We start from the raw sequence: 24,120 nt of genomic DNA, 5'->3' as shown, positions 1-24,120 counted from the left end.
TAGGGGCAACAGGAGCAACTACAGCAGCAGTTCTGCCTGCTGTGCTTTCTGACCTTATTTATGGTTCTCCACCCTTTCAGTATGAAACATATGTATTGGCAAGTCACATGTGTGATGAATTGGTGAAATGTGGAAACCTGTATTTTGGTGTGCCACACTATAATTTACAGATTTTCATGTCTTTTAAGTACAAATAATGTTTTAAAAGCTGTTTTCTCATTATGAGCAGCTGTATGTGTAGTAAAGCCAAGAGGGTTTCAGTTTTCTTGTAAAATAGGTCCAAAAAAGTGTGACAATTTAGTGAGAAATATGAAGAAGATTATTTTGGATCTCTTACTATTCTCTCAGTCTCAATCCATTTTTATCAAACCACCATGAACAACTGAAATATCAGCCTAAATTCACGTCCTTAATTCCATTATTTTGCCACTTTTATAGGTGTTTTAGAAACCAAAGGTTTAAAATTCCTGCTAAACTGAAAACCTCTACCTCAACTTTAAATCTGAAGCTGTGACCAGCTCCAGCATAAGAAAGCAAATCTTCCAGGGAGAGATCCAAGGCACCAAGCTCCAGTAGAGGGAAGGGACTAAGACATTGTCACTTGGCAGGGAAACTGGAACAGGATTTTATGAAACTCTTGGACAATCTCATTTCTGTAATCAGCCCTGTGCAGTGTTGTTTGGGAAGCAAGCAATACAAAGTTTACTTTCCTAGGAACTGTAAGAGAGGCTATGCTCTGAGCTACTGCACACCTGTTTGCGCACATACTCCACTAGCAGTTCCAGCTGCCTGGGGTCCTCACAGTGCTTGTTGAAAAGGTTTCTCCATAGGGCTGCTGCCAGTACGTGGTCGTCAGACAAAATCCCCTAAAAGAAGGAGTGAGAGAAGGATTGGACACTGTACACAGAGAGAATGTAAACACCTAGCAGAAAACTTGGGTGAGATTTAACTACCTGTTGTCTGGCTGGATCGTCTCAGTTTATTACACGCCTCTTACAGCTCCATACTCTTGGAGTTGCAGTCTCTTTTTCAAATCTGTCTATATTCCAAACATTGAGACCAACACAGCTGCAATATACACCACACATCTGCCTCTCCCTGAGGCATGTGTAGCTGCTTAACACAACAGTCCAAAAGAAATGGCCGGATGAGTGGATTCCTGAGAAAACACAGAGCAAATTCTGTGTACGGGCTGGTAAACCAGTTTTCTCTGTTTTGGGATCACTGTCGCAAAGCCTTACTCCTTATGAGACTAGAGAGCATTGCTGCACAGCACGGGGGGGACCGCGATGACATTGGGCAAGGACAGGAGCTAAAGGGCATATGACATAACTGTTGCTGAGAAGGCCAATAAGGTGCTGCTCTTCACCTCAGCCTGTGATGCAAGAGCACAGGGTAATTCTATGACATTTAGGCCTATCTGGATTTTTTTAGTTAATTTTCACTGGCAGATGTCTTTGCTGGATTCAGATCTGTAGCGCTCCTTTGTCTGTGTTCTTCATAACCCCTGCGGACTGTCTAGCTCACGGGGTCTCAAACTGGGGGTTGGGACCCCTCAGGGGGTCGGGAGGTTATTACATGGGAGGTCACGAGCTGTCAACCTCCACCCCAAACCCTGCTGTGCCTCCAGCATTTATAATGATGTTAAATATATTAAAAAGTGTTTTTAATTTATAAGGGGGGTCGCATTCAGAAGCTTGCTATGTGAAAGGGGTCACCAGTAAAAAAAGTTTGAGAGCCACTAGTCTAGATTATATGGTGACCATCCCTGGAACATCTGAATGCCTGTCCCCTGCAGGGTGCTGCTATCAGCCGTGCATTAGGTAAAAATTAGCTTAACATTAAAGATCCATATTTGCCTTTAATTTAACAAGACATTTGTGGGGGGTTTAAAATGTAAGGGTGGGTTTAAAAAAGAGAGAGAGAAACACACACACACACATCCCCTGGCTACACTTAAAAATGAATAAAAGGAAAGATCTTGATGCATTCTGCTGTCCAATACCTTGTGGAACTCACTGTTTATAAAGCAAACAGCTAAATAAAAAACTAAAGTAGATGATTATGAATGAGTACAGCACCTGCAGTGACATCAGCTCAGGCAAAAGAAATAACAGCTACACTTTGCCCTTAATGTAGTGCTTTCCATCGGAGAGTCGCGCAGCCCTTACACACATCAGTGCATTTTTACCCTTCTGGGTCATTAGACAGGCTCAATAATTATCATATCCACTGTACAACTGGATCAGTTAAGGCACTGAGGGGGGAAGTGACTCGCCCAAGGTTAGCCAATAAGTCTGTGGCAGAGCCAAGAAGAGAATCTAGATGTCCTGCCTCTCAGGCTATGGCTACACTAGAGAGCTTACAGAGGTGTAGCTGCACTGATGCAGTTGCACTGCTGCAAGTTCTCTGTGTAGCAGCTCTAAGCTGTCGACTTAATTAATCCACCCCCGATGAGCGGCGGTAGCTATGTCAGCGGAAGAAGCTCACCTGCTGACAGTGCTGCCCACACCAGTGCTTAGATCGGTGTAACTTATGTCGCTCGGGGGGTGGCTTATTCACATCCCTGAGCGACATAACTTATACTGACAATATGAGGTAGCGTAGACATAGCCTCAGTTGTCTGCCGCAGCCAGCAGACCATGCTGTCCCTCCTAGAAGGGCTCTCATTAGCCAGGTTTCAAAGCACAAACTGATCACAACTGCTACAGTCCAGAAGAATTCTGTCCCCATTGCGCTATGATGTATATTTTGGGTGTTTTACTTCTTCCTGTGAAGCACCTAGCTTTCAGCACCACTGGAGAAAACAGTGCAGTAGATGGCCTATTGCCGTCTGCCCTGGTCTGTAGGCAGGGTCGACTGTATGCTCTTACCTCATCATATCCAAATATAGCTGCATAGAAATTTTCTGTCATGCTTCTCATACTTTGTTTTAGAGTAAAAGAATCAATCTGAAAAATAAAACAACAATATATGATAATCTGTACAGGTCCTGAGAGATGGGAGCGGTGAGAGCAGTGCCGTCCATGGGGATGGTGGGAGAGCAGCACAGTCCGTGGGGTTCCGGGCAGGTGAGAGCAATGTGGTTCATGGGGTGGGAGAAGATGAGAGCAGTGCGGTTTGTGAGGGGCGGGATTTGGGCGTGAACAGTGTGGTTCATGTAGGCTGCAGGGTGGAGAGGTATATGCATTATAAGCTTGCACAGACTTTGTAGAAATAAAAACTACCATTAGTATCTTCCCTGTGTGCTCAGAGGGTAGGAGAGTCCCCAGCCTGGGATGCTCTCTCATTAGTCTCACATTCCTCCCAATTCCTCCCTGGCCCCAAACTGCCTGTTACTGTTGCTTACACAGATTAACAGATATTAAAGCCATTAGCAGCAGCTAATCTGATCTGCATAAACACAAGTCACAGAATTTCACCCAGTAATCTTATCAAAAATTAGTATTGCTTTGTTTGACAAGTGCCATGCTGATTGGCATTAATCGCGCTACCATCATTTCATTAATACTGGGTGCTTCCATGTCAGCCTATGTATTGCCCAGGATCAACGTCAGGCCACCCAGCCTACAGTTTCCTGGGTCATTGCGTTTACCCTTTTAAATTATTGCATCAACATTATTTTTTCCCCCTATCCTCTTGGGTTTCCCTAATATTCCAAGATTTGTTAAATATTAGCATCAATAGCTCAGAGAGCTACTTGGCCAATTTTTAAAAACTCTTGGGTGCAAGTTACCGGGTCGTTCAATTTCTCTGATCCTCTTTTTTTGCTTTCCCTCTGCCTCACAGATGTGAGGACTGAATGAGGTGGCTCTGCTACTGTCTGAGACTGTGCAATCAGACTAAAACTAACATATGTGGGTTCAGTTCTACAAGGTGCTTAGACCTCTGGAGTGACCCAACAAAGCACTTAAGAATCTGTTAAATTTTAAGCAGGTGTGTAGGTACCCTAAAGTCATTGGGGCTACCCACAGGCTAAATTTAATCAGATTCCTAAATAATTGCTAGTTTGGGCATAGCTGCTTATCAGCTTGCAGGACTGAACCTTATGTCAGCAGAGCTATGAGCTGCCTAACTGTGCTAGGAAGAGCTGGACTGCCAGACACTGTGGCTAGGTCTACACTACCCGCCTGAATCGGCGGGTAGAAATCGATCTCTCGGGGATCGAATTATCGCGTCTCGTCGGGACGCGACAATCGATCCCTGAATCGACGCTCTTAGTCCACCAGCGGAGGTGGGAGTAAGCGCCGTCGATGGGGAGCCGCGGAGGTCAATTTTGCTGCCGTCCTCACAGCGGGGTAAGTCGGCTCTGATAGGTCGAATTCAGCTACGCTATTTTGCGTAGCTGAATTTGCGTATCTTAAATTGACTCCCCCCTGTAGTGAAGACCTGCCCTCAGAGGGAGGGCAAAATCAGACTCATGCTGGGCTACAAAATACTTCTTTCACCTATACTTTTCTTTTTGTCAATACAAATTGCCCCCAACAGTTTAGAACTAAAACATTTTCTTCACATAGATATAGCTGCATTTTAACTGGCAAGGACTTGGGAAAGATTCTTTCCTACATTGGACCCATATGACAGATTTAAGGGACACTCTCAGAAGGAGCTCTGACAGGGCCTTTTGACATTGTGTGGCGCCCCATATGGTCTCTGCTTATTTGCATTCCCCCAACCCCAGTCACAAACACCCGAGACTGCCTATGTATGGCCAGCATTCTAGGATATTCTCCTGTATTCTGCCCAGACCAGGCAGTTTCCAAACGCTCACATCTAAAAATGTCTCATTTGATTATCCTTTAAAACTGTCCAAAATAAATAAATAAAATAAATGCCCCCCTCCTCCCATGTGTGACACTGAAGATGGAAGCGAGAATTTTTTAAAAAAGATGTTGGGGATCAGTATAGTGTTTAAAAAAATGTGTTTACTATGGAAAGTGCATTACTGTTTTGGGGGTTGCAATACCATGTCAAATACAGACACTACACAGCAAAGGAAAATTATGAATACAGCTATAAGAAAATCTCAGAACTCTGATGATAGAACAGACTGCTGGAGTTTCATCAAAGATGTCACCAAAGTCCCCATATTATCTTGATAGCCTTAGTGATTGTGCCTATATAATAGTTGCTCTCTCAAAACTCTAATTATTTTATGTCATTCCATCAAATCTATTGTTTATATACTCTTCCATTAAATCACTATCCTTTTTCATAATTTGATTTTTTATAAGAATACATGTAGTGCAACCACAAGGAAAATGTTCCTTTTATGTCAGTTACTCATATTTTTCCATTTATATGAGCTATTAAAATTCATGCAGATATTTTATAGGCCATCAAGATTTGGTGACTGGCTATTACTGAATGTTTAATAAAAAACTAAACAGAAGAAATCAGAGGGCTAAATGATGACTGCAACTCCTGTAATGACTTAATTAAATTTTTATTGAGTACATAAACTATGATGTCACTTCTAGCCAACCACACTCATACTTTCTATGCATGCTAGAGACCGTGGTTTTTCTCAATAGAACATACTTCTAAATAAGCAGTACTTCTACACTCTAACAGGGGAGCAGGTCTCATGTAACACACTCAATAAATTATCCTTCCATTTTTAAACAAACAAATTCCATGAGTTATAATATATTTGCCATGCACTTTTTATGACATAATAAAAATGTTACCTTAAGGATTACTTAACACATACTACAAATGTTACAGCAGGCAATTGCAAAGGGGTAAAGAAAACAAACAGTCCCATTACAGGGACAAGTCCTGGACTAAACATCCCTAGGGAAGCAACTTACTATATTAAAAACGAAAAGCAGTGGCTTTAGGTTAGTAAGAAATGGATTAACGAAGGAGATAAAGTTAAACAAACATGGCAATAAGTACATCTTAGAGACAAACATTTTGAAATATGACTGAGGATGGGGGAATATCTTAGGCAATAAAATTACATTTAAAGGGATATACTATTTTTGAAGAATGTAGCCAACAATGCATAACTACAAAGAGCTCGAGAAACAGCTTCTCTTATAAAATAAGGGAACCAAGTAACTCAAAATCAACGCTCTTTGAAAACCATTCCCTTCTTGTTCCTATCTGCTTTCTCACCGCGGGCAACCTTCACAGTCTGGCTTTTGACGGTGATGACTGCAAGGACTCTTTTACACTCTATTCTCAAACAGCAAAGCTGCTAGAGAATTTCAAATGAGTTAAAATTGCTAAAAACAACAAACAACAAAAACAGCTGAGTTCTCCTGGGGTATGGGTCCTTCACACTCTGGAGTGCCCCAGCTCAGAGCAGTTACCAGAATCAGGCCATCCATGCACCAGTGCCTGTATCCTCACAAATAAAAATCTGTGTTCAAAACAAATTAAGAAAGCTTGGGTGCCCTGCCCCCCCCCACCTACACAGATGCTTAAAAGTAAGGCAATATCCAGCTAAAGTATCTTCCTTTGACATGCTTTAACATCATATTCAACACTTGTGCTGAAAGACTATTCCTTTTATTAACAACTCCCTTATATCTTCAGCATATACAGTAACACAATATACATACCACATTCCTCACCAACACACTAGAATGCAAAACCTTAACTCCAACTTCAGCAACATTAACATATATACTGTTAGATATCCAGGCATTGTTTGAGTGTATGATGTATGGTCCCCTTCCAGTTCTCCCTAGGAAAATCATAGAATCATAGAAGTATGAAGTCAGAGTTAAGGTTTTGCATTCTAATTTGATGGTTAGGAATGTGTGGCGTGTATTGTGTTATTGTATGTGCTGAAGGTGCATTGAAATTGTTTGTAGAAGGGCACAATTTCAAAGTGAAACTGAACATAATGTGTGGAGGTTAAAGAGGTACATAAAGAGTTTTTTTTAAACTGGACATGCCCTTGCTGTGATGAGTTTATGTTAATGGGTATTGCCCTTAAGTGACATTATAGCAATAGACTAAAAGAGCTCACTCTATACAGCTTAACAAAGAGAAGGTTAAGGGGTGATTTCAATCTGTAAGTATCTGCATGGGAAACAAATATTTAATAATGGGCTCATCAATTGAGCAGAAATCCAATGGCTGGAAGTTGAAATTAGACAAATTCAGACTGGAAATAAGATGTAAATTTTTAACTGAGAGAGTGATTAACCATTGGAACAACTTACCAAGGGTCGTGGTGGATTTAAAAATCAATATTGGATGTTTTTCTAAAAGATCTGCTCTAGGAATAATTTTGGGGGTGTTCTCTGGCCTGTGTTATGCAAGAGGACAGACTAGATGATCACAACGGTTCCTTCTGGCCTTGGAATCGCTGAACAATAATCTGGGACTTTGCACCACTTAGATGAACGGGGGCTGTGAGCCTTCATGGAAGTGGAGATAACATCTTAGCTAGTTCTTCAAAGTCTTTTCCCTTTCTGAATAGCAGCATTTCAATTTTGCCTAGGCCTTCGAGCCAGCTGATCCTCATCAAAGAGCTGATCTCTTGTAGACATAGTCTGCCATCTAAGTAGTGGTGGTTGTCAGCTTTGCTCTCTCCCAGTGGTCTCATGTAGCTATCAAAAAGACAAAGGGATTGTATGGTTCTCTGTGGAACCCTGCAGGTTAGGGCCTTTGTTACTCATGGCCCACATACCAATCACAACTCTCTAAACTCTGCTGGGAAGGAATGACTGGAGTCACTGTAGTGCTGTATTACGTACTCCAGCTATGTCACGTAAGTGGGTTAGTAGAACCTTGCAGTTCACGGTTTCACAGGCTGCAGAGAGGTTCAGCAGTATCAGTGTGGAGAACTTACCTGTGTCTACTGCCATGAGGACATCATACTTCAGTATCACTAGAGTCATCTTTGTGCTAAGCTCTGGTCTGAACACTGATTGTGAGGCTTCCAGGATGCTGGTTGATCTCTTTTTTTGGAGCTTAGCGGTTACTACTTTCTCAATTATCTTGCCAGGACTGGGAGGTTGGAGACAGGACAGTAGTTGGAGTGTTGTCCAAAGGTTAGTTTCTTGACTACTGGAGAAACTATTGTTGTACCTTTCATGGAGTTTGGTACACGTCCTTCTCTGAAGGAGGCACTGATTATTTCCATTAATAGTGTACATAGTTGCTCTTCATTGTTTTTCACCAGCCAGGAGGGGCATGGATTCATAGATTGTGGCTCTAATATTTTTCAGGGTTTCCTGAACTTTGGCATGTGTGATGGGGCCAAACTCATTCAGGGTTGGTAGAGTAGATAATACAATCGGGTCAGGGATGGAATTTTCTTTCCCACTTAGCTCTATACATATTCAGTTGATCTTATCAGTAAAATACGCTGACAGCTCTTCACAGCAGTTGATGCTTGGGGCTGGGATCTGGGCTGTGCAGTCTGGGTGACTGTGCTGCATCGATTGCAGAGAAGTAGAAGGCTCATCTTGCTCCTTTATTGCAGAGGCAAAGTTCTGTAAGAGCTGTTTGTGGTGGATAGATTCAGAATCCTTTTTGTGCCACTGGCATTCTAACTTTCTGCCTCTGACCCATCTGCGGTTGCTCTTCTGTGACCCTTGGTCATATTCTCCACTGGTGAGGGGAGAATGGGTAGCATAGGACCAAGGCATTGATGGTAATGGACATCAGGTGACTGACTGTACTGTTATACGAATTCATCGGCACTTTCTATTCGGGTGGCTTGTTCTCCTACAGTGAGTTTTAAACCCAGAGGTACAGGAGTCTTGGGGAAGGACAAGCTTTGGTTGTTCACTACTGTGGTGGGAAGGAGGGAAGTCTGATCTTTGCCAGCTGGAGGTGGTGAGACCAGTAGTGTGGTATGTTAGTAATGTCTCCAAAATCCACTCTTAGGCTGATGCCAGGATCCAGCATATGTCTTGTTATATGTGTGGGTCCAGAGACTGCCTGGGAGAACCCCATGATTTCTACATGGGATATGAAATTAAGTACTACCGAGTCCTTTGCATTGTCTGTGTGAAGGTTGAAGTCCCTGAGAGGAGAGAATCTGGGGGATTCCAGTACTATGCTGGGCAGCAGCTCTGTAAGGTCCTCCAGAAAGCTGACAGGGTTCCCAGCTGAGGGTCTTTACACCACTAAGAGTCCTAGGAACCTTTCTGTCCTTTGCCCCACAGATCATGTTTTGTTTCTGGGTGGAGCATCTTCTGCATCTCAGACTGGAGGGGAACAAGATTACTACTCTGCCTCCTTTCTTTTTTTTTTCTGGTGCATTCTGGAGTCTTTCTTGCTTCGTGATATAGAGTATCCTGTGGGGACTAACCATGTTAGGGTAGAATTGAGGGTGGCCTTGAACCATGTCTCAGTGATGTGAGCAAGATTTACTATACTGACATTTTGTATTCCACCACTATAAGATATAATAGTTATTCCAAATTGTCCGGTACCTCTTCCTCTACTGGAAACACTGTATAAACCTCATTGACATACTGGGGCTCTTTGTCCCCCTGAAACAGTTAGACCATGTACAGAGGTTTATGAGTCAACTCCTGTCCCTGAGCTAATGGCTCTAGTTCTTTAGCTCAAGCAGTAGAGGCCAATACTTTCAGAGCCAAATAGCCATTAGTTCAGATGCTGCAGCACACCCATAAACCACTGTCTATGGTCCCTTAGATGGTGGCAAAGATAATTCATTGTGTTAACATGGGTTACAACTGCATTTTCAGAAGTCTTCTAGCATCACAGCATAGTAAGCAGTAACAGTATGCCATCTAAAAAAACTCTGTCACTGTGTTGACATAACTACTATGCCGTCATCATAGCTTATGCCATCAGTAACATTGTGTCAATATACCTGTGATGCTGACATCCAAAAATAGTAACTTCTTAAATCTTAATAACTATTAATAAAAACATGTTGCAACTTTTAACAAATATTCTTGCCAACTACTCATAGCAAAGAATAACACACATTTAATTTCCTACTTCAGACTGCTCTAAGGCTTTTTTTTTTTAAAGGAGTCTGAAGAGAAATGAGAAACTGGAATAATTGTGGTCATGTGATGCTTTTTGAACTAGCTACAGCAAGTGTCAGACTGGGTTTCAAAATTCAAACAGTTCATAAACAAAAATAAGCATTTGAAATTGACACTAATTCAAAACAGATTTTACAGAATTTGTTTTAACCTCCGTTAAAGTGAAAATCACTGAGCAACTTTAACGATGGTGGCTCAGTCACACCACCACAATGGTACAGACAGATCATCCATTTGGGTTCCATATGCAAAACTGAAATATTTATTGAATACACCTGGCTTTTCTGCATCATTATTGACAATTTTATCACTCCCATATAATAATGGAGCTACACCATTACTATGATTCCTTCTGCTCCCCCACCCCCCGATATGCATTAAAAAACCTTCTCGTCTTTAACTCTACATTGATATTTCATTGATACCTTCAACTTTTTGTCTACCATGCATTTCTTAATTTTAGAGCTACAGTAATTGCCATCTTCCTCCTCTTCCCCATTTGTTATACAATGATTTATTGTTCTTTAGTATAGCTTTCACATCTGCTTGAGCAGACTTATTTTATACACTGAAATAGCTTTTTTTTTTTTTTTTTTTAAGGAATTGTGGCTTTTTGGGCATCGAGCAAAATTCTTAAACAAATCCCAATTTTTGTTCATGCTTTTCAGTTTTATTTTTTTTCCCCAAACACATTTTGCTCTAATTTTTTTGGCACAATTATAAGGGGACTGTATTCTGTTTGCACAAAATGAGTGTAACCAGGTCCTGATCACAAATATCTAGGTAACCACTAATATTTTGTTGAGTAATCAATTCATCTTTATCCATCATAATGAAATTTAATATTGAAACAAATCTAAACATTGCAGGGATATTGTAATTATCCCCAAACCAAACATTGCAAACCCAAGAAATGCTGAGTTAAGGTTACACTTAAAATGAATACAAATATTTTAAGGTATGGAAATACACAATTAAGGTACAAAAACACACTTTACTCTGTCCCATAGTGATGCCATAATAATTAAGGCATTTTAAATGTTTGTGGTCTCAGATTAGATTAAACTCAGTTTCAAAGACACAGGTGTTTCATATTTTTGCCCTTTATGCCACTAAGTAAATCTTTTCTTCCTTTGAACCTAGAAGGAAATACACAATAATTTCTTAGGCCTGCATCTGTGGTATACATAGTAGCCTGAGAGTACAAGATGAGCTAGCACTGGGCCTGCAGTGTCAACAATGTTTCTATGATACAGACCAGAATAGGTGTCCCATTGGTAATATGATTGTGGAGGGACTATTCATTGATGTTGTTTTGAGCCACATGTGGCTGAGATCTTCTCTGTTTCAACTTTATCTCAATGTCCATGAGTTAGATGTTTGCTTAGTATGCTCAATTCTAACTAGTTGTCTGCTGATCTTTCCAGGTATTGATTGGTTTCTTCTTTATACACTTCTTCCTGTTCTGATTTGTACCGGGGACAGATATAGGCTAGTGGATGATCTGAAGTAACAGATCACACTGCTGACCTGAGCATCAAAACTGGACCAGGATAGACTTATCTGAGTGAAAGAAAACGCTGCCTTTGGCACAGTTTATAACCTACTCATGAGTTGCTAGAAAAAACGGCACCTTCCTCACCATCAGGACTGATTTGTCTTTGACGGCTCATACCAACCAATTGTCCAGATAAAGGTGGATGAAGAGATGCTCGCTTCAGGAAGCTGTAGCTAGAGCCACGGCATTGGTAAATGGCAGGACACCACAGTCATTCAAAAGGAAACAATCACCAGTTCTTACCCAGAATGTAGAATCAAAGAGATATCTGGTGGATGAGATAGATGAGGCGATACTGGTTAGGAACAGGAAGTCACCCAGACTGACTGTAAGGTCGCCATCCAACAGTACAACTCCCAGAGAAGGGAGTTTACTTTATTTAAATCCAGAATGGGGTAAAAACTGCCAAATGTCATGGAAATTAATGAGTAATCCATGTGCCTGCTTCATGATGGGGACCTCTACTGATGCTTTGACCTTTATCAGATGACTCAGGCCTGGGCAAATTCTATGCCATTAAGAACACCTAATTTTGAAAATCATCACTGCAGCCACCATGACCTATCTACCGTATCCATACTCGGCCCACTGGGCCTCCTAGCACACATCCTACCATGCCTGCCCTGTCCATGTGCGACCCATTGCGCTGCCCATCACATAATAATAATTAATGGAGATATCCCATCTCTGAGAACTGGAAGGGACCTTGAAAGGTCATCGAGTCCAGCCCCCTGCCTTCATTAGCAGGACCAAGTACTGATTTTGCCCCAGATCCCCAAGTGGCCCCCTCAAGGATTGAACTCACAACCCTGCGTTTAGCAGGCCAATGCTCAAACCACTGAGCTATCCCTCCCCCCCACAGAGCCTACCATGAATTCTGTATTTGTGTCAGACTTGAGACTTCATCATCTGAATCATCACACTGATTTCAGCTTCTGTACACTGATAGTTTGCACTTTTCAGTTTCACTCATAGGCAGAGAAAAACCTGATTTCCCTAAGCACGCCTCCTCCCCAGAGTATCGCACATATGCAAGCCACAGAACAGTTAAATATTTTCTTGCCAGCATTTTAAGAGTGTAGAAGGTTCCAAATTGCTGGTAAAATAAACAATGCCAGACTGTGAAAACTCCTGGCTGCCATGTTCTCTGATGTTAACAAGAGTTTCTTTATTACAGTAACCTTTCTGAAGTGAATAAAAATTATTTCTCTTCCCTAGTTCTGCCCTCAAGTAAAAGGCAAGGGAGGAAAGTGAACCCTGAAGAAAGCTGCACAGTAAGAGCTCCAGAATGCTGGGGATGACTTGTTCAAACAGGTTGTTTCAAAGACAGCATTTAACATAGTGATAGAAAATATTTAACTTTCCAATATAACTAACTCCTGTATTTCATTCAGACTTGGTACTGTTGTGAATAAGCAAACTCCAAAGGCTCCTAAATAAATGATCAGGGATATAAAGGGTTAAAGTCACTTTACAAACAGTTTACTGAAAAGGACCAAATGACATAGATTAAACCTGGACAGGGACAACATTCTCTTCCTCTAGCCCAAGCACAGAAAGATGGTCTAGTCCAGTGGTTTTCAAACTTTTTTTCTGGGGACCCAGTTGAAGAAAATTGTTGATGCCCGTGACCCAGTGGAGCTGGAGATGAGGGGTTTGGGGTGTGGGAGGGGCTCAGGACTGGGGCAGAGGGTTGGGGTGCGGCGGTGAAGTCTGTGGGGTGGGGCTGGGAATGAGGGGTCAGGGTGTGGGAGGGGGCTCAGGACTGGGACATGGGGTTGTGGTGCGGGAGGGGGTCAGGGCTCTGGGGTGGGGCCCGGGATGAGGGGTTTGAGGTGCAGGAAGGGCTCTGGGTTTAGGGGGGCTCAGGGCTGGGGCAGAGGGTTGGGGTGAGGGAGGGGGTCAGGGCTCTGGGCTGGGAATGAGGGGTTTGAGGTGCAGGAGGGGCTCTGGGTTTGGAGGGCTCAGGGCTGGGCAGGGGGTCAGGGTGAAGGAGAGGGTCAGGGCTGGCATGAGGAGTTTGGGATGCAGGAGGGGCTCCCGGTTTGGGGGGGCTCAGGGCTGGGGCAGGGAATTGGGGTTCAGGCATGAACTTACCTTCGGCGGCTCAGTGGCACAGCCAGAGTGCACCGCAGACCGCACTGCACCCCGGAATCAGCCAGCAGCAGGTCTGGCTCCTAGGTGGAGGCCAATGAGAGTGCGGAGCCAGTGCTCGGGGCGGGGGCAATGCACGGAGCCCCGTGACCCCACTGCCTAGAAACCGGACCGCTGCTGGCCATTTCTGGGGCACAGCGTGATGTCGGAAAGGTAGGCACTAGCCTGCCTTAGCTGGGCAGCACCGCCAACGGGACTTTTAACTTCCCGGTTGGCGGTGCTGACCAAAGCAAGGCAACCCAGCGCCTTACATGCCGTGACCCAGTACTGGGTCGCGACCCATAGATTGAAAAACACTGGTCTAGTCTACTAGAAGACACAAAGGGACATATTTAGGACATCTTGAGTTACACACACCGCTTTCTAGCTCCTTGACATGCAGATCTGGTCTTCAAGACCCACAGTCAAGACCCCTCTTGATTTTGGGGGCTCCATAAATGTCTAGACTAACGTAGGCTTTCATGTACCATGTATAAAAAGAGATCTGTTAGCCCTTTTTATTGTAACCAACAAGACATAAACCAATTGCCACTTATGGTGAGGTGGAGGTGCCATCCAGACTTCCAACAAAACTAGGTTGTGAAAGCCCTATGTTCTAGTCACACATTAGCTAGCTGCAAGCAGCTGAGATGGCTTCTTTAATTAGCAGCCACTGCAGCCTCTAGGCTGAATAGAATAGACAGCATCATGGTACAGATCCTGTAAACTAAGTACAGGAATGCAAGGAACCACTGTGTTCTAATCCCAGTTCTGACATGCTGTGGTTTCGGTCACCTCATTTCGTCATTTGTTTTTATATTTGTAAAATGGGAATAATGCTACTCAGGTATTTACAGGAGTGTAGTGACAATTAGCATTGCTGTTTAGCAGCATTAATTAGTTAAGTGCTATTAGAAAGACAGAAAAGAGGAATGGAGGAAGACTGTAAATAAACTGTTGAATACAGCAGGAGTAAAAAGGATTGAGATGAAAATGTGGGGCGCAAAGACAATAGAACACTGGACAATAACTGATGGGTTAGGTAAGGTGTTTAATGCCTATTTTGCTTCAGCCTGCACTAAAAGGGTTAATGGTGACCAGATACTCAATACAATTAATATTAACAAAAAGGGGAAGGAACACAAACCAAAATAGGGAAGAACAGGTTAAAGAATATTTTAGATAAGTTAGATGTAGTCATGTTGGTCGGGTCTGATGAAATTCATCCTAGAGTACTTAAGGAACTACCTGAAGCAATCTTGGAACTGTTAGCAATTATCTTCAAGAATTCATGGAGGATGGGTGAGGTTCCAGAAGACTGAAGAAGGGCAAACATAGTACCTGTCTTTATAAAGGGGGAAAAAGAGGACCCTGAGAATTATAGACCAGTCAGCTAACTTAGATACCTGGAACAAATTATTTAACAAACAATTTGTAAGCATTTAGCGGATAATAGGGTTATAAGGAGTAGCCAACATAGATTTGTCAAGAATGAATCAGGCCAAACCAACCTAATTTTCTTCTTTGACTGGGTTACTGGCCTAGTGGATGGGGGGAAGCCGTAGATGTGATATATCTTCGTTTTAGTCAGGCTTTTGACACAGTCCCACATGACAGTCTCATAAGCAAACAAGGAAAATGTGCTCTAATTGAAATTACTATAAAGTGGGTGTACAACTGGTTGGAATAACTACTCAGAGTAGTTATCAATGGTTTGCCGTCAAACTGGGAGTACGTAGCAAGTGGGATTCCACTGGGGTCGTCCTGGGTCTGGTACTCTTCAATATTTTCATTAATGACTCGACAATGGAGTGGAGAGTATGATTACAAAATTTGCAGATGACACCAAACTGGGAGGGATTACAAGCACTTTGGAGAACAGGATTAGGATTAGAATTAAAAATGACCTTGATAAATTAGAGAATTGATCTGAAATCAACAAAGTGAAATTTGATAAAGACAAGTGTAAAGTATTACCCTTCGGAAGGTAAAATCAAATGCACAACTACAAAATAGGGAAAAACTGTCTACGTGCCAGTACTGCCGAAAAGAATCTGGGGATTATAATGGATCACAAATTGAAAATGAATCAATGTGATGCAGTTGCAAAAAAGGGCTAATATTCTGGGGTGTATTAACAAGACTGTCATATGTAAGTCATGGGAGGTAATTGGCCCACTCTATTGAGCACTGGCAAGGCCTCAGCTGGAGTACTGTGTCCAATTCTGACAGTTTAAGACAGATATGGACAAAATGGAGAGAGTCGATAAGAGACCAACAAAAATGATAAAATGTTTAGAAAACCTCACCTGTGAGGAAAGGTTAAAAAAAACTGGGCATGTTTAGTCTGGAGAAAAGATGACTATGGGGAGATCAGATAATAGTCTTCAAATATGTTAAGGGCTGTTTTAAAGAAGATGGCAATCGTTTTGCGTGTCCCACTGAAGATAGGACAAGAAATAATGGACTTAATTGGCAGCAAGGGAGATTTAGGTTAGAGATGAGGAAAACCTAACTATAAGGGTAGTTAAGCTCTGGAATAGGCTTCCAAGAGAGGTAGTGGAATCCCAATCATTGGAGGTTGGACAAACATTTGTCAGGGATGGGTTTAGGTTTATGTGGTCCTGCCTCAGCACAGGGGCTGGACTTGATGACTTCTCAAGGTACCTTCCAGCCCTACATTTCTAGGATTCTGTGATTCCCTCCTGTTCTTTAGGTTTTCATTTAGAATGGGGACTAGGACAGAACAAGAGGCCTAAGGCTAGGTCTACACTACCCGCCTGAATCGGCGGGTAGAAATCGACCTCTCGGGGATCGATCCCCGAATCGACGCTCTTACTCCACCAGCGGAGGTGGGAGTAAGCGCCGTCGACAGGAAGCCGTAGAGGTCGATTTTGCCGCCGTCCTCACAGCGGGGTAAGTCGGCTGCGATACGTCGAATTCAGCTACGCTATTCATGTAGCTGAATTTGCATATCTTAAATCGACTCCCCCCTGTAGTGTAGATGTAGCCTTAGAGAGCATCTGCAGAGATGGTGCTAGAGGAAGAGACCCTGAGGGCCAGGAGATGGAGGGAGTGGGACATGAAGTAGTCATGGGGTGGGGGTGATGTTTTTGGAAATTGAGCAGGTGATCCAGAAGAAGCAGGAGAAAAGAAGGACGTAGAGGATGGGCCAAGTGTGAGATTTAAAAGGGACTACTGGGATGGAAGTAGTGATGGGGAAAGGTGCAGGAAAAGGAGAGAGTCGGGAGGGAGGGAGGACCAGTGTTGGGATTGATATCACCAGAGGAAAGTGTGAGATACAGGTGTGGGGGGAGGGAGAAGTAAAAGGTGGTGGGTGATATGAAAGGAGTGGGAGGGGGAGAAGGTCAAGCTGGTGTGAGCTGTCAAGAGGGAAGGTAGCAGAGAGGAGGATAGGGAGTGAGTGAGGGAGGGTGTGAGGAGGAGAGAAAAGAATGCATAGAATGGGTGAGATGAGAGCCATAGTAAGAAATGGAAGGTCATAAATAATTGGCTGTGCACAACAAACTGTTATTTGGGGAGTCAAAAGTTAAGTAAATTAAGCAACAAATTAAATATACAGTGAACCAGTTATGAACCAGATTGCTGTGCTGCTTTGCCACTGCATACAAATCTTAAGGATTTAACCGGACAGTCTCTACGCAAAAGAATTAATGGACACAAATCTGACATCAGGAATCAAAATACTCAAAAACCAGTGGGAGAACACTTTAACCTCTCTGGTCATTCAGTGACAGACCTGCGGGTGGCTATATTACAACAGAAAAACTTCAAAAACAGACTCCAACGAGAGACTGCTGAGCTAGAATTGATATGCAAACTAGACACAATCAACTCCGGTTTGAATAAGGACTGGGAATGGCTGAGCCATTACAAACATTGAATCTATCTCCCCTTGTAAGTATTCTCACACTTCTTAACTGTCTGTACTGGGCTAGCTTGATTATCACTTCAAAAGTTTTTTTTTCTCTTAATTAATTGGCCTCTCAGAGTTGGTAAGACAACTCCCACCTGTTTATGCTCTCTGTATGTGTGTATATATATCTCCTCAATATATGTTCCATTCTATATGCATCCGAAGAAGTGGGCTGTAGTCCACGAAAGCTTATGCTCTAATAAATTTGTTAGTCTCTAAGGTGCCACAAGTACCCCTGTTCTTCTTTTTGCGGATACAGACTAACACGGCTGCTACTCTGAAATCTTAAGGAACATGCTAAATTTGCTCAGAAGATTTTATTCTCAACTATTCCTTAGTTAGCCAGTAGTATTGTTTTGGGTAACTAATGGGGAGCCTGCCAAGTGTGAGAGGCACCAGTGTGATGTGCTCTTGTCAAACTATTGTTAGCAAGGCAAGCTGCTGCATTTTGTACAAGCTGAAGTTTCTGCGTGGATTTTGTACTCAACCCAGGTAAATTGAGTACCATTGATTGATCAGACAACTCAGAGGCACTAGAGCTGGAATGCTTACAGATTAATGTTCTAACCAATATATCATAAAATGGATCTGCTGGGGGTCTGGTATAGACATCAAATCAGAAGAAGGAACACGATGAGCAGCTCCTTAAACATCTAAGATATAGAAAGAAAATGTGCATTATCATGAGGGATTTCAGTCTGGGGGACAGTCTATAGGACTCAGGCTGCCACTAGAAGAACATCTTTGGAGTTCATAAAAATTACAGTTGTTAACTTTCCAATACACAAAATATTACAACCAACACATGGTAATTCTATATTAGACCTTATTCTGATGGATACGATGGATTGATCACTGAAATAAAAATTAGTGGTTGCCTAAGTACAAGGTATCACAACCTAATTACATTCAGAATATAATCCTGACTAGTAATATGCACACACCACCCATACACCGTGCTTTCAAATTTCCAATAACCAAAAACTTGAAAATAAATATGAGCTAAATTGATTGGGAGAATAAATTTAAATTTAAAAATTTGAAAAATAATTGTGAATTGTTTAAGAATATTTTACTAGATATTTTATTAGAAACAAAAATTTCACAATCACAAAAGGAGGATTCTTGGTTAAAACAATCCTGATTAGGAAGAGAAGTGAAAATAGGAATCATTTTTCTTTGAACCAATATATAAACACACACAAAAAGGGAGAAGTTGATTATATTGATTATAAATTATCAGTTAGGAAATACAGACAATTGATAAGGGAAGCTAAAGATATCAATGAAAATTCTGTAACCAAAGGACAACAGGAAGGATGTTTAAAAATATATCAGGAAAAAGAGAACTTAGAAATCGAATAGGTTCATTATTAGATAAGGATGGTAAAAGTGTCAGTAATAATTCAGAAAGAGGCAGAAATGTTCAGTACATATTTTTGTTCAGTATTTGAATGAAGTTGGATGATGTATTCATTTCTTACAGTGATAAATATTTTTTAATCCAGTAATAATTAGGGAGCATGTTAACACCCAAGAATTTTAAAAGAATTTGCTGAGGAGCCCTCTACACTATTGATAGAATCATAGAAGTGTAGGACTGGAAGGGACCTCAAGAGGTCATCTAGTCCAGTCCCCTGCACTCAAGGCAGGACTATGTAATATTTGATGTTGATATTAAACAAATCATGGAATACTGAGGAAGTTCCAGAAGACTGGAACAGCTAATGCTGTGCTAATATTCAAAATGATTGAGGTAACTACAGGCTGGTTAGCCCGATATTGATCATCTTCTTCTTCAGTGCTTAGCAGAACGGTCAGTCTTAGTAATCATTCTCCATTTGGTCCGTTCCTATGCAGCTGCAAAGGCTGCTTGGGCCAAGAGTTGAACATTGGAACAGACTTCATGCACCCACATAATAGGAGGTCTGACTCTGGGCTGCCTTTTACAAATTTGCCATTACAAATTAAGTCATTCCACTTTATGCCCAATATACAACATTGGCATTTTGTGTGGAAAGCCTCCAGCTTTGCCCAGTCTGAGCGGCATAATGTCCATGTTTCACAACCGTACGGCAGTACGGAGAGGATACAACTCAAATAGATCCTGAACTTGGTTGTCATGCTGAAATGATGTTGATTCCATATTCGTTGCAGATGACCCATGGCAGACACTGCGATATCAATCTGGTGGAGAACGTCCATGTGATAGTTGGAAGAACTGGTGAGTATAGAACCCAAATAGCAAAAAATGGAGAGTGCTTCGACAGTTCCATTATTCAAAGAGATTTGGGTCACGGGTGGACCTGATCCTAGATTTTGCAAATTTGTCTTTGACTATGAAACATGGAGGCCAACCTTAGCTGGCTCCTCCTCCATTTGCTGGACTGCCTCACGAAACCTGTTGGGACTCTGCAGTAGAAGAATGTCATCAGCCTCTGTACTAGAAGAAAGTCATCAGCATAGTCAAGGTCTGAGAGAAAGAGATCACCGATCTAAATGCCTATGAACCTGACGGAATGTTGCATTATGAAATCCATTGGCCAACAAAAGAGTACAGGGGTCAAGACACCAGATACTGATTTAAAACGTGCTGCCATTCAATTAATTAGCATAGTTCCATTATGCAGCTTGCTAATTAAGTCCAGCAGAGTGGTTGGGACATCTATGCCCTTTAAGGCCTTCCACAATGAGACTTGGTCAATGGAATCAAACGCAGCCTTAAGATCAACATACACTATGTACAGGGGTTTCTTGAACTTGTGGTGTATCTCCGACAACAAGCGGAGGGCCAGAATGGCGTCTAATCATAGAATCATAGAATATCAAAGTTGGAAGGGACCTCAAGAGGTCATCTAGTCCAACCCCCTGCTCAAAGCAGGACTAATTCCCAGCTAAATCATCCCAGCCAGGGCTTTCTCAAGCCGGGCCTTAAAAACCTCCAAGGAAGGAGACTCCACCACCTCCCTAGGTAACGCATTCCAGTGTTTCACCACCCTCCTAGTGAAATAGTTTTTCCTGATATCCAATCTGGACCTCCCCCACTGCAACTTGAGACCATTGCTCCTTGTTCTGTCATCTGGTATCACTGAGAACAGCCAAGCTCCATCTTCTTTGGAACCCCCCTTCAGGTAGTTGAAGGCTGCTATCAAATCCCCCCTCATTCTACTCTTCTGGAGACTAAACAATCCCAGTTCCCTCAGCCTCTCCTCATAAGTCATGTGCTCCAGACCCCTAATCATTTTTGTTGCCCTCCGCTGGACTCTTTCCAATTTTTCCACATCCTTCTTGTAGTGTGGGGCCCAAAACTGGACACAGTATTCCAGATGAGGCCTCACCAATGTCGATCTGCTGGCAATGCCCCTACTTATACAGCCCAAAATGCCGTTAGCCTTCTTGGCAACAAGAGCACACTGTTGACTCATATCCAGCTTCTCGTCCACTGTGACCCCTAGGTCCTTTTCTGCAGAACTGCTACCTAGCCATTCGGTCCCTAGTCTGTAGCAGTGCATGGGATTCTTCCGTCCTAAGTGCAGGACTCTGCACTTGTCCTTGTTGAACCTCATCAGGTTTTTTTCGGCCCAATCCTCTAATTTGTCTAGGTCCCTCTGTATCCGATCCCTACCCTCTAGTGTATCTACCACGCCTCCTAGTTTAGTGTCATCTGCAAACTTGCTGAGAGTGCAGTCCACACCATCCTCCAGATCATTAATAAAGATATTAAACAAAACCGGCCCCAGGACCGACCCTTGGGGCACTCCGCTTGAAACCGGCTGCCAACTAGACATGGAGCCATTGATCACTACCCGTTGAGCCCGACGATCTAGCCAGCTTTCTATCCACCTTACAGTCCATTCATCCAGCCCATACTTCTTTAACTTGGCGGCAAGAATACTGTGGGAGACCGTATCAAAAGCTTTGCTAAAGTCAAGGAATAACACATCCACTGCTTTCCCCTCATCCACAGAGCCAGTTATCTCATCATAGAAGGCAATTAGGTTAGTCAGGCATGACTTGCCCTTGGTGAATCCATGCTGACTGTTCCTGATCACTTTCCTCTCCTCTAAATGTTTCATAATTGATTCCTTGAGGACCTTCTCCATGATTTTTCCAGGGACTGAGGTGAGGCTGACTGGCCTGTAGTTCCCCGGATCCTCCTTCTTCCCTTTTTTAAAAATGGGCACTACATTAGCCTTTTTCCAGTCATCTGGGACCTCCCCCGATCGCCATGAGTTTTCAAAAATAATGGCTAATGGCTCTGCAATCTCACCCGCCAACTCCTTTAGCACCCTCGGATGCAGCGCATCCGGCCCCATGGACTTGTGCACGTCCAGTTTTTCTAAATAGTCCCGAACTACTTCTTTCTCCACAGAGGGTTGGTCACCTTCTCCCCATGCTGTACTGCCCAGTGCAGCAATCTGGGAGCTGACCTTGTGCGTGAAGACAGAGGCAAAAAAATCATTGAGTACATTAGCTTTTTCCACATCCTCGGTCACTAGGTTGCCTCCCTCATTCAGTAAGGGGCCCACACTTTCCTTGATTTTCTTCTTGTTGCTAACATACCTGAAGAAACCCTTCTTGTTACTCTTAACATCTCTTGCTAACTGCAACTCCAAGTGTGATTTGGCCTTCCTGATTTCACTCCTGCACGCCTGAGCAATATTTTTATACTCCTCCCTGGTCATTTGTCCAATCTTCCACTTCTTGTAAGCTTCTTTTTTGCGTTTAAGATCAGCAAGGATTTCACTGTTTAGCCAAGCTGGTCGCCTGCCATATTTACTATTCTTTCTACGCATCGGGATGGTTTGTTCCTGCAACCTCAATAAGGATTCTTTAAAATACAGCCAGCTCTCCTGGACCCCTTTGCCCTTCATGTTATTCTCCCAGGGGATCCTGCCCATCTGTTCCCTGAGGGAGTCAAAGTCTGCTTTTCTGAAGTCCAGGGTCCGTATTCTGCTGCTCTCCTTTCTTCCTTGTGTCAGGATCCTGAACTCGACCATCTCATGGTCACTGCCTCCCAGGTTCCCATCCACTTTTGCTTCCCCTACTAGTTCTTCCCTGTTTGTGAGTAGCAGGTCAAGAAAAGCTTTGCCCCTAGTTGGTTCCTCCAGCACTTGCACCAGGAAATTGTCCCCTACACTTTCCAAAAATTTCCTGGATTGCCTGTGCACCGCTGTATTGCTCTCCCAGCAGATATCAGGGTGATTAAAGTCTCCCATGAGAACCAGGGCCTGCGATCTAGCAACTTCTGCTAGTTGCCAGAAGAAAGCCTCGTCCACCTCATCCCCCTGGTCTGGTGGTCTATAGCAGACTCCAACCACGACATCACCCTTGTTGCTCACACTTCTCAACTTTATCCAGAGACTCTCAGGTTTTTCTGCAGTTTCATACCGGAGCTCTGAGCAGTCATACTCCTCTCTAATGTGGACCTGTTCCTTGTAAGGTCTGACTGTTGGGTACGATGCTTCTGATGCAGCAGGGGCTCCAAACGCACCAGCAGAACATGTGCAAACACCTTCTCTGGCACAGATAACAGGGTGATCGGCCTGTTGCTCTTACATTTATTGCATGGTCCCTTGCCCTTATAAAGTGAGATCACAATACCATCCTTCCAGGTGGTGACCAAGGTTGCAGTTCTCCATGCCAGGCGAAAGATGGCCAGAAGGAATTCCGCTACAGGGTCAATAGCACATTTTAGCAGCTCTGAGGGGATGCCATCAGCACCAGCTACATGTCCATTTTTCAATTTGCAGATGGTGCGCTTCACTTCATCCAACGTTGGTGCGTCAGTACAAGTGTCTGGGTCCAATACCACAGTGGATGCCAAATCACCCAGCTCTGAGAAAGCAGCAACTGGAGGGTGGTTCAGGGCACTGTGATAATGTTCTACCCAGCATGAGAGGATGGCTAAGCACTGGAGTAAATTGCCTAGGGAGGTTGTGGAATCTCCATCATTGGAGATTTTTGAGAGCAGGTGTCAGGGACGGTTTAGATAATACTTAGTCCTGCCATGAGTGCAGGGGACAGGACTAGGTGACCCCTTGAGGTCCCTTCCAGTCCTACAATTCTATGTCGTCATCCAATTTACATGGACAGCCTTGGCTGTCATTCAGGATGCTGTTCGTTGCGACTACGTCTTGACTGCTGAGGTTGCAGATCATGCTGAATGCCAGCTTTAAATCTCCCCTGGCTAAACCGATTTTAACAGTATCCACCACTTGGTTATACTGTAATATGCCTCGTGATTGCGAAGTGCAAGGGCATTGAACTTTCACTTCAGCTGATTACAAGTGTGCTTATCGCTGTGCTGGAGGGCTGTGACCTTCAATTTACCGGTAATTGTCTGGAAGGCCTCCTCTGATAACCATGAGTTCTGATATTGATGCCAGGCACAATAATAGAAAGCCTAGTAAAGGAGGCACAGAGTACAAGCGAGGGGCCACTGGACAGGAAGAGTAGGGCTGCTATATGGAATTGTGCTGAGCACATTGACAATG

At 43.1% G+C, this 24,120-nt stretch overlaps 1 protein-coding gene across 3 annotated transcripts in view; it reads right to left on the bottom strand.

Annotated features, from left to right (window-relative positions):
• The window catches only part of LOC101953908 (ubiquinol-cytochrome-c reductase complex assembly factor 1), a 95,149-nt gene that overhangs the window by 12,772 nt on the left and 58,257 nt on the right, over positions 1-24,120 (bottom strand). For all 3 annotated transcript variants that reach the window (XM_065566600.1, XM_065566601.1, XM_065566602.1), the window contains exons 8-9: positions 2,874-2,951; positions 753-866 (exon numbers count right to left, since the gene is read on the bottom strand). In XM_065566600.1, the coding sequence (XP_065422672.1) occupies positions 753-866; positions 2,874-2,951 (192 nt within the window). The remainder of the gene's footprint in view (positions 1-752; positions 867-2,873; positions 2,952-24,120) is intronic.

This window comes from Chrysemys picta, chromosome 13, assembly GCF_011386835.1.
Source record: "Chrysemys picta bellii isolate R12L10 chromosome 13, ASM1138683v2, whole genome shotgun sequence".
NCBI classification, from domain to species: Eukaryota; Metazoa; Chordata; order Testudines; family Emydidae; genus Chrysemys; species Chrysemys picta.
This window is presented reverse-complemented; position numbering and strand designations above follow the sequence as displayed.